We start from the raw sequence: 14,002 nt of genomic DNA, 5'->3' as shown, positions 1-14,002 counted from the left end.
CCCACCCCACTATGCATCAGTGGTGAATGAGGTTAGAATATCAAAACTTTTAAAAGCCACGGTCAAGTTGGGATGTGTACTTTGTTTACCTTTGAAATATTACCTACAATTTATACCTCGTGCAGGCATGCGCTGGTCATTAAGCGGCTTCAGTGTCATGTGCATATCTGTTTGTGTGTTTGTGCTGGATCATCAGAAAGCCTACCCCACCCCACTATGCATCAGTGGTGAATGAGGTTAGAATATCAAAACTTTTAAAAGCCACGGTCAAGTTGGGATGTGTACTTTGTTTACCTTTGAAATATTACCTACAATTTATACCTCGTGCAGGCATGCGCTGGTCATTAAGCGGCTTCAGTGTCATGTGCATATCTGTTTGTGTGTTTGTGCTGGATCATCAGAAAGACAGACAGGTCTTCTCTTGCACCACAGAGATGAGCAAGACATATCCCGACTTGTTGAAGAGGGAGTGTGAAGCTCACTCATCTAAATGGAAACTAATATTAAAGGTTTGCAATTACGGCATGCCTTGTCTTCAAAATTACTAAAGTCATTCCCAGTGGGTGTTTGTCCTGATTAAAAAAAACGTGAATTGTTCTATGTCATATATATATATATATATATATATATATATATATACACATACACACACACAATAATTACCTCTTCCAAAGAATCCTTTTTTTTTACAGAGCTGTCCTTCGAAACCACATAAATTTTGGATAATTATGGTAAAACGGGTCATTTAAAAAGTGAAATCTCAACGCTACTTATTACAGTACATGTGACAATTTGATTCCAGTCATTCGGTTCAACTGAAGTTAACATGATGTGATTTTGCGGGCCACATAAAATGATCTGGCCCCCAGGCATGAGTTTGACACTTTTGTCCTACGCCATATCAAACGACAGCTCTGTTGTTGTATTGGCTTTTTCTTTTCCACACCAGAAAAGTCCTTTGGTCCACTTGTTTGGTCCAGACCAAAAGCAAACATAATTGTTTTCATTTATTGTGGTGGTTCCTTTCGAGGGGTTCAGCCTTTACTGCATATCTCACAATGCATTGGCGGCAGACATTTTGAAAGGCAAGACCCATGAACAATTCATCATGCCTTGTACGTGTGTCATTGTTGGCTGTAATAGTTGGGGGGAAAGGGAGGAAAAGATTTCTTTCGACTTCAGAAAATCATCACAAACCAGGTATACCATGGCATTGTTGTGTTAATGTTGTTAGCACAAAAGTCAAACCCCTCGAGTCATACTCTACTTTTTGCAAGTGAACACATTGATGTGTGTGACGATCGGCGCTCGAATTGGACGGAAATGACACAAGTAGTACGCAGAGCACAAACCCGGAAATGAAAGAAAATATGAAATTCCAACTTTCTGCATAGTTGTGCTGTTATTACAGCTGCTAAATGATTTTGAGTGTGAAGAGCAGTTCATTCAATGCAGGTTTCACGACACTATGTTTCTAAAGTCGCATGTATCCAGTAGGTGGTACAAATCCGTAGTGGTTTGTACTTTTTATTCAGACCTGATCCAACATACCACTACGACAAAACAACATGACAGTAACACAACAATCCGACACAGGCTGACAGAAACCTGGGAACTAAATACAAGCAAACTGACGAGACAACACCTGGACAAGACAAAGGGTTGAGGGAGATTATTGGTTCCCACAAGGGACTCGGGTGACAACAGATGGAAACAAAACCAAAATGAGGAAGACAAAAGCCCATGAGGAAACAAAACCAAATGTAATATAAACAAAAACAGAATCATGACAGTACCCCTCCCTCAAGGGATGGACCCCAGACATCCCAAAGTCACCCAGTAGTGGCTGCAGGATGTGTGGCACCAGATCAGGGATGGGCGGTGGCCGCAAGACGTGCGGCGCCAAAACTGGGATGGGTGGCGGCCACATGACGTGCGGCGCCAGAACTGGGACGAGCGGGAGCCGCAGGACGTGCACCGCCAAAGCAGGGACTGACGGCAGCCGCAGGACATGCTCCGAAACCTGGGAACTAAATACAAGCAAACAGACGAGACAACAAACACCTCGACAAGATCCAAAGCGTTGAGGGAGCTGATTAGCTAACACAAGGGACCCGGATGAGAAGAACAGGGGGACACAAAACCAAACAAGGAAGACAAAAGAACTATGACAAAACCAAATGTAACCTGAACAAAAACAGAATCATGAAACTAATTTGTTCATAGGTGTGGATGCGGGATAGGTTCCACTCACCGATGCGAAATAATGATATTAATGCTTAGTTTTTGTCTACATCTCATACCTGTTTATTTGCGTGCTTCTTGGCACTATCTTTGCCAGACTGTTAACAAAAAGTACAAAAAGTCCAATGTACATTAATAACATAAATTCAGAAGACGAAGCGTCTTCATTTGTGTCGCGCATATCATACACAAGATAACTCAATGTGCTTCACATTGTTACAAAACAACATTTAAATACAACGTTTAAACAGGAAATTCAACACTAAATATTGAGACAATTAAAACAGAAGAATTTAAGACATTTAAAAGCAAAGTAGAGAAGTAAAAAGAAGTTCACAAAAATTACTGGAAGGATATGCAGTGCAGGAGCATGATTTTGAAATTATTATAGAACTGCTCTAAAAGACCAAAATCGTAGGTATTGGGAGGAAAAGCATAGTTTTTAACCTCAATTTAAAAGAATTGACACTTGGAATTAACTTCAGTTTTGTCGGCAGCTTATTCCGTTTTCGTGCGACATAGCAGCTAAATGCTGATGCACCATGTTTGCTTTCAACTCTGGGCTCCACTAATTGACCCAAGTCTGATGACCTGACCTCAGGACCGTATTATACTATAAAATAAACTATATGATTAAAAAAAACTAATAATGCAAATAGATTCACAGTCTACACCACCCAATAACAAAACTTCATGGAACAAGGTTAAGTTATATTTACATAACCTTGCTCACTTAAATTTAAACAAACAGCTAAATAAGGTCACACTTATGAAAATGTCCTTGCATTTTAATACACTTATTGTAACCATATTTCTAAACAGTCAGGCCTTGGCAGAGGTCTTGGTCTTGTTAGATTGAGTTTGACTGTGTACTTATCCAATCAGGATCATGCGTAAGCAATATAACGGAGAGCCAAGAAGGCGGCTCCATGCCACCTCTGATCACTTTGGTCCTTGTTGTCTTGTTCAAGGCCATCATAGCAGTTTTGGAAATTAACTAGCACCTCACCCATATAGTGCTCCATTGTGTGACGTGAGTAAGAACACTGCATGCAGTCCACAAGCTAATTGTAAAACACCAGAAATGATGTCAAATGTCATATTCGCTCCTCCATGTTACCTTCTGCCTTCGGTGTGCCAGTTTGGTAATTTTACTCATTCCTGCATGAAGACATTCTGTAAATTACCACCCGCACACGTAGTTCTGCTGACACATATGCGTTTGGGAGAAAAAAAAAAACTTTTGTGTACTTGATACACAAAGTTCACATTTGCTTTCCCAGGCCTGGCTGGACCGGTCCAGCCAGCTGTCATCATCGTCAATATGACAACCAAATTTGACAACCAAAATGTGGTGCAGTGCATGCACGAAGGTGCATGACAAGGTCCTGGGGCGTAACGTTAGTTAGCATTAAAGCACATGCTAGAGTTAGAGTGGCTTTTTTTATTTCTTTAACTATGTTTGCCTCGTTGCCTGATCGATAAAGTTTTATTTCTTTAACTATGTTTGCCTCGTTGCCTGATAGCACTAAATTAGCTGACTGCAGTGAGAACCTCCAAGGGCAAACACAACCCGTTGGATGCAGGTCAAATCAGATTTGCTGTGAATTTGGGGGGAAACTCTAAGCATAATGTTTGAAATCTCACGTTATTTTCCGAATGTTCACACAAGTTCACAAATAAGGTTATCATGCAAAACACTACACCTTAACTCTTATAACATGTGACAACCTATATGAAGACACTGACAACTTGCCAAGTCATTTTTGTGTAACTACTGTACTTATTATCAACCATCGGAACGAAACTACAACTTTGTATTTGCTTTTTGTCCATTTGTTTCTTTGCACAGCTCCAGTGCTCATTCTAATGTTGCGATGTTATTCTCCTATAAGCCACTGAGTAATTGGAAAAAAAACGACTTTGGCAACAGTGATTTGAATGTTGACAAATGATTAAATTAAGATAAGAGTCAGTAGCGCATCTTGAGAGAAAAACAGCTAAAAGCAATTTTAATTTCTCCTTCAATTACAGCACACAGAAAAACAGCTTTTATTTATTTAGGTTATAGACGTATTGTTGTCAATTAACATTGATGGGGAATATAGTTACATCGATAAAAAATGTGATTTATTCACTTATGCTATCATCTGTGCAAAGAAATGCCCAAGGTATTTATAGTATATATGGAAATACATATTTACAGCAAAATTATTGGAGCTAAGTGATTTTGCTCTTGTGGTTGCGTGAGTACTGATTACTATATTGGCTCAAGAACATTTTTCTTTTGTTGCAGTACTGTCGTCAGAAATAGTGATGCCTCAGCAGAAAACCACATGACACTATAGGTAAGTGTGAAAATCTCATATATATATATGCTTTTTACCTGTAAAGCCTTGAAAAATAATTATTCTGCCTCCAGACTGACACGCTACAGCGAACGTGAGAGCGATGGAGAGTTTCAATGAGCTGCTTCTTAAACTCAGGGAGGTCCATGAGCGAGAACTTGAGGGTATGAGGAAATAAATGATGTTTTATGAGTTTAAAAAAAAAAAAGGCATAATTGTTTCAAATGACCTAAAAATTGAGTGTGCTGTGTTTAACTTTCAGGGTGGCAGATGAAGGTGCAAGAATTGTCCAACAAGAAGGGTTGGTGAGTGAAGGCTTCAATTTCACAGTTTTGTCTGTAGACAAAATCTTGTTCCCACATTGATGACAATTCAAGATGAGCAAACGATGAGTCGAGCCGTTTCAACTGAGCTGTGCACTCCACCTGTTACTTCTTGTTGTGTTCAACTCTCAAGGTAGTTCTTGTTCAAACATGTCCAGTCCGAGAACCCCCCCCCCCCCCCCCGCCTCTAAAAAATTTTTTGTCATGAGCAACAAATTTCACACAACAGTTACAAGTTACAGTTAGCCGTCTGAAGAGACAGAAAACGACAATGTCCACCAGAGGGAGACAGAACGGACAAGCCTGAAGAGTCGCCGTTTTTTTTTTTTACTTGGGATGGAAAGGAAAACAGTCGAGACGATTGAAATATATGATGCTTTGATAAAGTAACAACAAGGAGGTGGGGTGCAACGTACAATGTACAAGGGCAACCCTGTCAGGATGCATATATGCTTATTGATATCGTCCAAATCAGGTGGAAAAAGCTACGATCTGACTGCGTGTGTGTGTGTGTGTGTGTGTGTGTGTGTGTGTGTGTGTGTGTGTGTGTGTGTGTGTGTTTTCAGTGATACAAAGCGAATGGAGGAGCTGTTTACAAAGAACCAGCAAATGAAGGAGCAGCAGCGATTACTCACTGAAAACATCAAGACACTTGAGAACAGGTATACAGAATACATGTTTTATTCACATTTGAATAAAGGTTTGAAATTGAGTGGACAAGCAGCAATACATCAGTTTTTTCTTCTTTACATTACATTTCAATTTCTTTTAATTGCTCCTCATTTGCTAATCTTTGCTCGTGCGGTGCAACTCGCAGACTGAGGGCAGGCCTGTGTGACAGATGCACAGTCACTCAGGAGGTGGCCAAGAGAAGGCAGCAGGAGTTTGAAGTCTCTCAGATGCAGACCATCCAGCACATCACACTGCTAGGTAGTCTTTCTCATTAATGATGACCAGAAATGTGTCTCAAGCATGGTCGTATATCGACTCCTTTCATACAGGGGCTCAAGCTTTTGCGTGGGAAATAAGCGCCAATCATTGCAAGGTGGTAATACTAAACAACACTGTGCTGTAAATGGTAAAAATAAAGATGGTGGCGGTAATGCACCAAATGCATTTGCCATTCACTAAAACAAAGTAGGAAAAAAAATGGAAGAAGAAAAATAGGGAAGAAAAAGAAGAATTAGTCATGGCAAAGAATGTGGGACCAGCTCCCCGCGTAGCTTGCTATTATACTCCACCAAAAGACACAATAACTGAACTGGAATCTACCTTTGGCCACAACATGATGTGGGATGCTAGTTAGGGTAAGCCATTTTAAACTATAAAGAAAAAAATGTTTCCATAGTGAGAAGCAGAAGTTTTGAATCGACCTGGAACTCGTTTGCTGCCGTCAATACGATTAGAGAACAGGGGATTTCATGTTCAAATCCGAGCTCTAATTTTAATACTGTAAATACAAGTTGGACCTGGAGTTATAGTGGAAAAAATGCAACTGGAAAAGTACAAACTATCTAGTGCTCCACCGTATTTTTTTGCTCATGAATTCTCTCTGTCACTGTGTCATAGCTGGAGAGACTAATGCCCTAAAAAAGGAAAACAGGAGACTAAGAGATGAGATTGATCATCTAAGAGAAGCATTAAAGTAAGTATACAGTGACAACAAGAGAGCTTGTTTAAGATGTGTGCAACAGATTCAACGATGACCTCGCATCTTACAGCCACACACCTTTGGAGGCCAAACCAAACACCTCCCCTGACCTTTCACCTTTATCTGGACCTGTGTCTCTCATCACCATGGCGACTGGCAGGGCCACCTCCGACCAGCCAGTAGATGGCAATGTTGCAATGAAAACGGACACAAACCAAATGGCTGATGGTGAGGTTGAAAATGACCCAGCAGTCAAGGAAGCTTTTTTCTGAATTTTTTCTGAATGTTCTAAATTATTGGCTGTTTCTTTATGACCGAACAGAGCCTCCGTCAGAGTTCAGACAGCTCCAAGCAATAAGCAAGAGCCACTTTGTAAGTTTAATTTTGGCCCTTTTTATATACATTTCCATGCGCTATGTCAATTATTTACATTTATTAAACTGGTGATGAGGATATAAACGCAATTTTTATCGCAGCTTATTTTCACACTTTTGCCCACCTTATTTTCCTCTTCTTTTATTTTATTATCGCCTGATTGTGTATTGGACAAGCGGAGATATTTGGGTCAAACTCTGACTTATAAGACAGCCACAGCATTCTGCTTTTCAATGTGATAAACGGAAAGTTAGCAAGCAATATATTTGATTCATAATAAATAAATAAAGCATAGTATTCTTGATGTGAAAATGAAGTAATTGTTTATTTTTGGCTTGCCTTAAGGCTCTCTCAACTTTCACTTCACCGCCCTGGAAGACAGAAAGCAGTGTGACACATGGCGACAGGAGGTAATTCACTTCAGTTAAAATAGATTTGCAGTATATCCTGCCGATTCACAAAAGAAGTTGTCTCAAGGAAGCTACATATGGAGCAGGTCAAGAACCACTCCCCTCATACATTAATGGACTAATTGAACCCCACAAGCACTCGGCGATGAAGTAATGGAGAAATTCCCTCTAAAAAAACTTTTGACAGATCCGAGACTCAAGAGTGGAGCTGCAGTCTGCCTTGATCACTTGGATCACTAGGCAGACAGAGCGCAAGAGAGTTATAAGGGAGCAATTTTTTCTGTATTAAAAGTCCATTCTGGGTCGGCCCGTTGATCAAGTGGGTCGTACAGAGGTGCCAGGTTCGATTCCAGCTCGGGCCTTCCTGTGTGGTGTTTGCATGTTCTCCCTGTGGCTATGTGGGTTTTCTCTGGGTACACCGGTTTCCTCCCACATTCCAAAAACATGCATGGCAGGCTGATTTAACACTCCAAATTGCCCCTGGGTGTGAGTGTGAGCGCGGATGGTTGTTCGTCTCTGTGAACCCTGCGATTGGTTGGCAACCGGTTCAGGATGTCCCCCGCCTGCTGCCCGAAGACAGCTGGGATAGGCTCCAGCACACCCCGCTACCCTTGTGAGGATGAAGCGGTTGAGAAAATGGATGGATAGTTCATTCAGCCATCCATTTTCTTACCCTTATCCTAGGCTGGGTTATGATGACAGACTTAAGCAGGGAAGCCCAGACTTCCCTTTTCCTATCTAGTTCAAACAGCTCTTCCAGGGGTATTCCAAGGCGTTCCCAGGCGACATAGTTGCTCCAGCGTGTCTGGGTCATCCCCGAGGCCTTCTGTCGGAACACCTCAGCACGGAGGAATCCTAATCAAATGCCCAAGCCACCTCATGTGGCTCCCCTCTATGTGGAGGAGCAGCAGCTCTACACTGAGCTCCAAGTGGATAACAAAGTTTATCTCTAAGAAAGTGCCAGGACTCCCTGTGGAGGAAATTCATTTTGGATGCTTGTATTTCTTTATCTTTTGGTCACAGTTTATGACCATAGGTGAGAGTGGGAATGTAGATCAAGCAGTCAGTCAAGAGGTTCACATTTCAACATGATCCTTTCTTCACAATGATGGACAAATTGGTGCAGACGCTGCACCAATTTGTCAGTCCCCCACTTCATTCTTCTCTTACTAGAGCCCAAGATACTTGGAATCGTCGACATGGAGCAGGTTCTTATCCCTAAACTGCAAGGGTCACTTGACCTCAGATTTGGAGATGCTGATTGTCATCCCGGTTGCATCACATTCATCTGTCAACCGTTCTGGCGAGAATGAAAGATTGTAGCTTAATAAAGCTAACAGAGACTTCAGCCTGAGACCACCAAACCACACACCCTCATTGACCTTGGGTGTGCCTCGAAATTCTGTTCATAAAGGTTATGTGGACCTAGAGAATGCATTCGACTGTGCCTCTTGTGGAGTGCTACGGGATTCTGTAATATCAGAACCCCCAATACGATAAGTTGTTTGGTTGATGTATGACGGTGGCAGAGTTTTGTCATTGCCAGTAGATTTGTTCCCAGTGAGGAATGGACTCCGCCAAGACTGCCCTTTGTTAAAGATTCTGTTCATAAACATGTAGACTGCAGAGCTGGTATAACTGTTCCATAGCCATGGTGGAAACTGCACTGCTCCTCGTGTATTGCTTGACTTAGCAAAAATAATTTTATGGTTGTTGGCAGTATAGCACTACTTAATGAACTGTATATTAATTAATGTAGGACAAAATCTATTATATTATTGACAAAGTCACTCAAATATATTGCACCCAGTTCAATTTTTTGTTCGGTTTATTTCTCTCATGGGTGACTTTCTCCCGTAGATCTCACATCGTGGGAGCCCCGGACCAGGCACCCCCAGTCTCCTCTCAAGCTCTTCTTTTGAGGACGACCTCACTCAATGCTGATGTGAATCCAACCCGACATGCAATCAAAGCTCCCGTCCCCTGCCGCCCTCAACCAATCAAAAGCAGCCCTGTTCCCTTTCCTTGGGCTCTACCTGAATCTTCTGCCTGGGCTTCACTGGCAAATGCGGGCACAAACCTGGCGAGGCACCCTTATCCCAAATCAAATCTTCCTCGATTTCCAAACTTGGTCCCAAGTGGCCAGCACACGAGCCTTTCCAGCATTCAAGATCAGGTTTATGGGACTCAGTGGCACAAAAACAGCAGCTTCCAAGACCCCATTAAAGAACCAATTGTGGTATTTAGGTTGAATAATTTATCAGAGCATGCAGGGATTCTGGGTAAGTCTCAGGAGAAGAGGGACGCGCAACCATCCACCACCGAAAGGGTTTCTGGGGATGGGTTTAGAGATCTCTGCGATGGTCCTCTCGATCTGTCCGACAGAGCAAAGTCGAAACCTAGCCAAACAACAAAACATGAACCTTCTTTATTCTCACAAGAGGGAGAGGGTGTAAACAAGAGAACTGACAAGGAATTGATGCAGAGTCTTCCCACACTGGGTCAAACTGCATCGCCTCCCTCTTCTCGATCCTTGGCGCCATCCTTACCTCTGGTCACACAACAACAACAAGAAGTTACGCAACACAAACACAAGGTACTTAGACTAATTAGTGAATGATGACAAGAGATTGTCTGGTCTGTCGTACAATGTCTTACGCCAGCAGGTGGTAAAAGAGAATGCGGAGCAGAAAAAGGAGGCCGATGAACAGACAGAGCAAAGCAATGGAAAGAAGGTCCCTGCCCTCACTATATCATTACGTCCAGGTAAACGAGGTTCATAAATAATTGAGTTGGGAGCCATGCATTGATCTTTAACGCAGTCATGTCTTGTTTCTGGAACAGTGGTCGTGCTGGAGAGTATAAATTCCGCTATTCAAATGCAAGACGGTTTATCAACAAATGGCAAGGTAAGGTGATGCTGAGACCTGCAGGTATCTTTTCGTATGAAAATAAGTTGAGGGGCACCAGCTACACATGAGGAAAATTTACGCTACTTCAAGTTTTCCGACACACGGTTTTGTGGTTGATTCCTTATTAATCTCCGTGTCTGATGGGTACTTGGGGGGAGACAAGGATCGATTAACTATTACCAGCCATTCCTTGATTATTTTTTTTTTTTGGCATGTCAAAAATGTGGTTGTCGGTGAGCATAAACTTGCGCCGAATTGTGACTAGATTCCAAAATGATGAGCTTTCTCCCATCGCTGTGCCGAAGAAAAGTGGATGAACCATTTGACCAAATGCTGCGAGGAATGCTGTTGCTTGTCTATGTGTGTCTGTCTCTTGCCTTATGTTATCTGTGTTCTACACATTCACAATGAACATGTTTGGCAACAGGAAACTGATTTTACAAGTATTTCAATAGGAAAATTATGATATCTGTCTCATCGCAGTCATCTCCGCCAGCCGTCGAGCCAAAAAGCTCGGAGGAGCAGGGGGAGGAAAGGGAGGAAGATGAGGAGGAAGTGGAGGAAGAAGCAGCAGGGGAGGAGGAGGAGGAGGAAAACGTGTCAGAACAGGCAACCAACCATGGCTACAAGAGGAAGAAATTATTCGTGGACACAGAAATGGACCAAGACTCAGACACTGACAGTGAGCATCAGTTTCAAGTCTAAAGTTAGCTTCTTGCCCACACGGATTTTTAAAATTCTCTTTCCTCACTGTCATAGCAAAAGCAAAGAAGGTCAAGATCACAGTAAGAGCTCCGGAAAAGAACTCCAGCTGACGGGAGCGGACTGGAGCTCTATCACAGGATTTAAAGGAAGATTATACTTGCAATTGGGGATCCATAAAGTACTGCAGTACATTCTGAAGTTTTAAAAGTAATTCGAGTTAAACTTGAATCCATTGGAAACCATCTCCTAAATTGCACGCAAATGCTGGGGTAGGCTCTTACCCAGTCAGATTGCCCAAGAAATCAAAAAAAAAAAAAAAAGAGACCCATAAAAGCTATTTCAAAGCAGTCCTCAAAAGCCATGCAAATAGCCCCTAAGTGACTATGAGCAATATTGGCCATGACAACAGAGCACGTCAGTCCCCAAGTGTCTCAAGAGTAAAGCTCTCTGGAGATACTTGCAAATTGTTACCATGTGACTTACTGTGGCTTGTTTTCTCAATGCCCGAAAGCACTCATGACACCAGCCATGTAATTTATGCAACACTATAACGGCAGAGAAACTTTCACTGGGACTTGAATGGTTGCAACGAGGCTTATAGGGAACACTTTTCACTTGTCATTTTCACTCATCTGTGTCTATTAAATGCACTTAAATGGTGAGTGGGCTTTTTCATGTAAAGCGCCAACACGTTACTCTCAATGCTTTCACATAGCCTCCTAACTCAACCACTAATGGCACAGCATTGGGGGCATCTGTGAGTTTACTATCTTGCTTTAGGAGACTTTAGCATTTATATTCTACAATAATTAGAAAGAATAATTCGATACCACATTTGGCTCTGTCGCAACAAATCGAGATTTGTAGTATCAACGCTATACTTTGAGGCTCCCTCAAAGTCTCAGTACATACTGTCCTCTTGTTTATGAAACATGTTTGGAACTATTTCACTTTCCTGGCATTGGTGTCACCACTTTAGATCATGAAGTCCCCCTCATGTTGCCTTGAGAGCCTTAGGTGGCCCAACAAAGGGGAATAAAATGAGTAAAACAACTTCCTCTTCCTCTTTTTCATTTTCAACATGCACATATTTTGCAACTACTAAGTTTCCACTTACAGCTGTGACAGCATCTGTTCATGCGGAAGAGTGCGTGTGATAAAACTACAGTTAGGTTTAATGATAGACTGCTGCAATGTCACTGTGGCTGTCGTCCACCTCGACCGGGCTCAGTCTATTCGCCGTGTCATTTGTAATTCCATAAAAGCAGTCATTATTTTTTTGTTCGCTCTAATATTTGCACTTTTTGTTTTGAATTTTGTATTTGTGTGCACTTTGTGTGAGCGACCCTGATGCTGTGATACTGAGCTGGTCGTCTTTCCAAATGCATGAGCAAACATGATGTGGATGAGTAGTCAATGGTTTCCTGTTGTATTTCAGTTAATTAAAGGTATATTGCAAACTTACTGTTGTTTATTTGTCTGTTTATTGTGATACAGTCAACTACAACTACAATTTACTGTCTATACACTTAATATACTGTATGTTGTTTGGATTCACTAAATTGTGGTGTTCGGGTAACTTTTGTCAAAATAAAAGGCAACATAATGCAGACTATGGGAATTACTAAACAGAAGTAGCGGCCCAATTCATATTTTAAGAAGGGGATTATGCAAAGTCTTGTGGCGTGATGATCTTTGATCATCAAGTTTCCCAGCCAGTCGAGTAACTTTGTTGAAAGGTGGTCATCTCTGTGCTCAGCCTCATCAGGACTTTTGGTTCCTTAAAGTTTTGAAGTTTTGTCCAGAGGAACTGAGACCGATGTGACCGAGTCTCCAATCCCTTATTTTATTTTTTAATAAGTGATGTGCACCTGTCAATGGATTATTTTTGGTCACAGTTTTTTTTACAGAGTGTCTATTAAAATATGGTAAGAGGTTGAAAAAGAATCCATTCAAGGATGCTGGTCAATATCCGTCGATTATTCGTACAGTATTTGAAAAAGGTAAAAATAATGATAATAGTGCCACATTTTAGACTTACTATAAAGGCAAGACAATATATTAAAAATCAATTTCTTTTATGTTCTTTTGGAATGGGTGTTACAAAAAAAAAATCACACAACGCTAAAGACAACACACAACGCAGATGCAGAGTGAATGCTTTGTTGCTTCTTAAGCCACTGTCACGCACAACAGTGGCGCTAGCTTGCACGATATACTGACATCACATGTTCTATGGAAGTGGTGAATATTTTTACGTGTTACAAAAAGCAAAATATACACCCACAATTAATAAGACTTTATTTGTGGCAACCATGCTTATGTTCTGCTAGTATCACTCTTAATATTATATTGCTCATCACAATACTACTAAATTGTATGTTTTGTGGGGTTTTTTTTTTTTTTGACCGTCATCTTTGAAGTCAACACCCCCCAGGTCAGCACTGACTCAACAGGCTTATTGTGGTTGAGGGAACAGGAGGTCATCAGCAGTGGGAAACAGCTGCACGGCCACAATTCTTTTGTCCTTTGACTCATCTTCTATTATCTTTCCACAATTTTAAAACTCTTACATTTTACCTTTCATTGCTTTTTCCCCCCTTTCTCTCCATTTCTCTCATCCCATTTAATTTGTGTCCTCATTCCCCTTTCACCCTTAGCCCCATCCTCCTCCGCCCCCGCTAAATTTCAGGGGAACTTCTAATCCTGGCTGCTGATTAAGGATTATGCTTGAGAGCTGGTGGTTTTCTCTTGTGTGCAATTGGTGAGCTGCTGTTGTGCCACTGTACCATCCATATGCAACCTCCCTCCCACAGCAGCTTGACCCCAGAAATATCTGTCAAGGCATCATTAAAAAACATGCGCGCACGCACACACGCACACACGCACACGCACACACACACACACACACACACACACACACACACACACACACACAATGTCCTGACAAATATTTCATTCTGTTTGATGCTTGATTTCAAACCCCTGGTTAAAAAAAAGAGTGGCCGGGTGGTCGACTGGTTAGCGTGTTGGC

The 14,002-nt window shown here is 41.6% G+C and overlaps 1 protein-coding gene across 4 annotated transcripts in view; it reads left to right on the top strand.

Moving 5' to 3' along the window:
• rbbp8l (retinoblastoma binding protein 8-like) overlaps nt 1-12,432 on the top strand; it is a 14,273-nt gene extending 1,841 nt beyond the window's left edge. The window contains exons 2-16 of one of the 4 annotated variants that reach the window (XM_019863166.1): nt 402-509; nt 4,541-4,592; nt 4,667-4,756; nt 4,855-4,897; nt 5,482-5,577; nt 5,733-5,845; nt 6,485-6,560; nt 6,637-6,794; nt 6,889-6,938; nt 7,287-7,351; nt 9,212-9,947; nt 10,015-10,117; nt 10,196-10,260; nt 10,747-10,945; nt 11,023-12,432. In XM_019863166.1, coding sequence (XP_019718725.1) covers nt 4,696-4,756; nt 4,855-4,897; nt 5,482-5,577; nt 5,733-5,845; nt 6,485-6,560; nt 6,637-6,794; nt 6,889-6,938; nt 7,287-7,351; nt 9,212-9,947; nt 10,015-10,117; nt 10,196-10,260; nt 10,747-10,945; nt 11,023-11,078 — 1,821 coding nt within the window. In that variant the 5' untranslated portion in view covers nt 402-509; nt 4,541-4,592; nt 4,667-4,695 and the 3' untranslated portion in view covers nt 11,079-12,432. The remainder of the gene's footprint in view (nt 1-401; nt 510-4,540; nt 4,593-4,666; nt 4,757-4,854; nt 4,898-5,481; nt 5,578-5,732; nt 5,846-6,484; nt 6,561-6,636; nt 6,795-6,888; nt 6,939-7,286; nt 7,352-9,211; nt 9,948-10,014; nt 10,118-10,195; nt 10,261-10,746; nt 10,946-11,022) is intronic. The other 3 variants (XM_019863169.1, XM_019863165.1, XM_019863167.1) reach the window with 3 other exon arrangements.
• The last annotated feature ends 1,570 nt before the right edge of the window (nt 12,433-14,002 follow it).

This window comes from Hippocampus comes, unplaced genomic scaffold (assembly GCF_001891065.2).
Source record: "Hippocampus comes isolate QL1 unplaced genomic scaffold, H_comes_QL1_v1.1 scaffold1, whole genome shotgun sequence".
Taxonomy (NCBI): Eukaryota; Metazoa; Chordata; class Actinopteri; order Syngnathiformes; family Syngnathidae; genus Hippocampus; species Hippocampus comes.
This window is presented reverse-complemented; position numbering and strand designations above follow the sequence as displayed.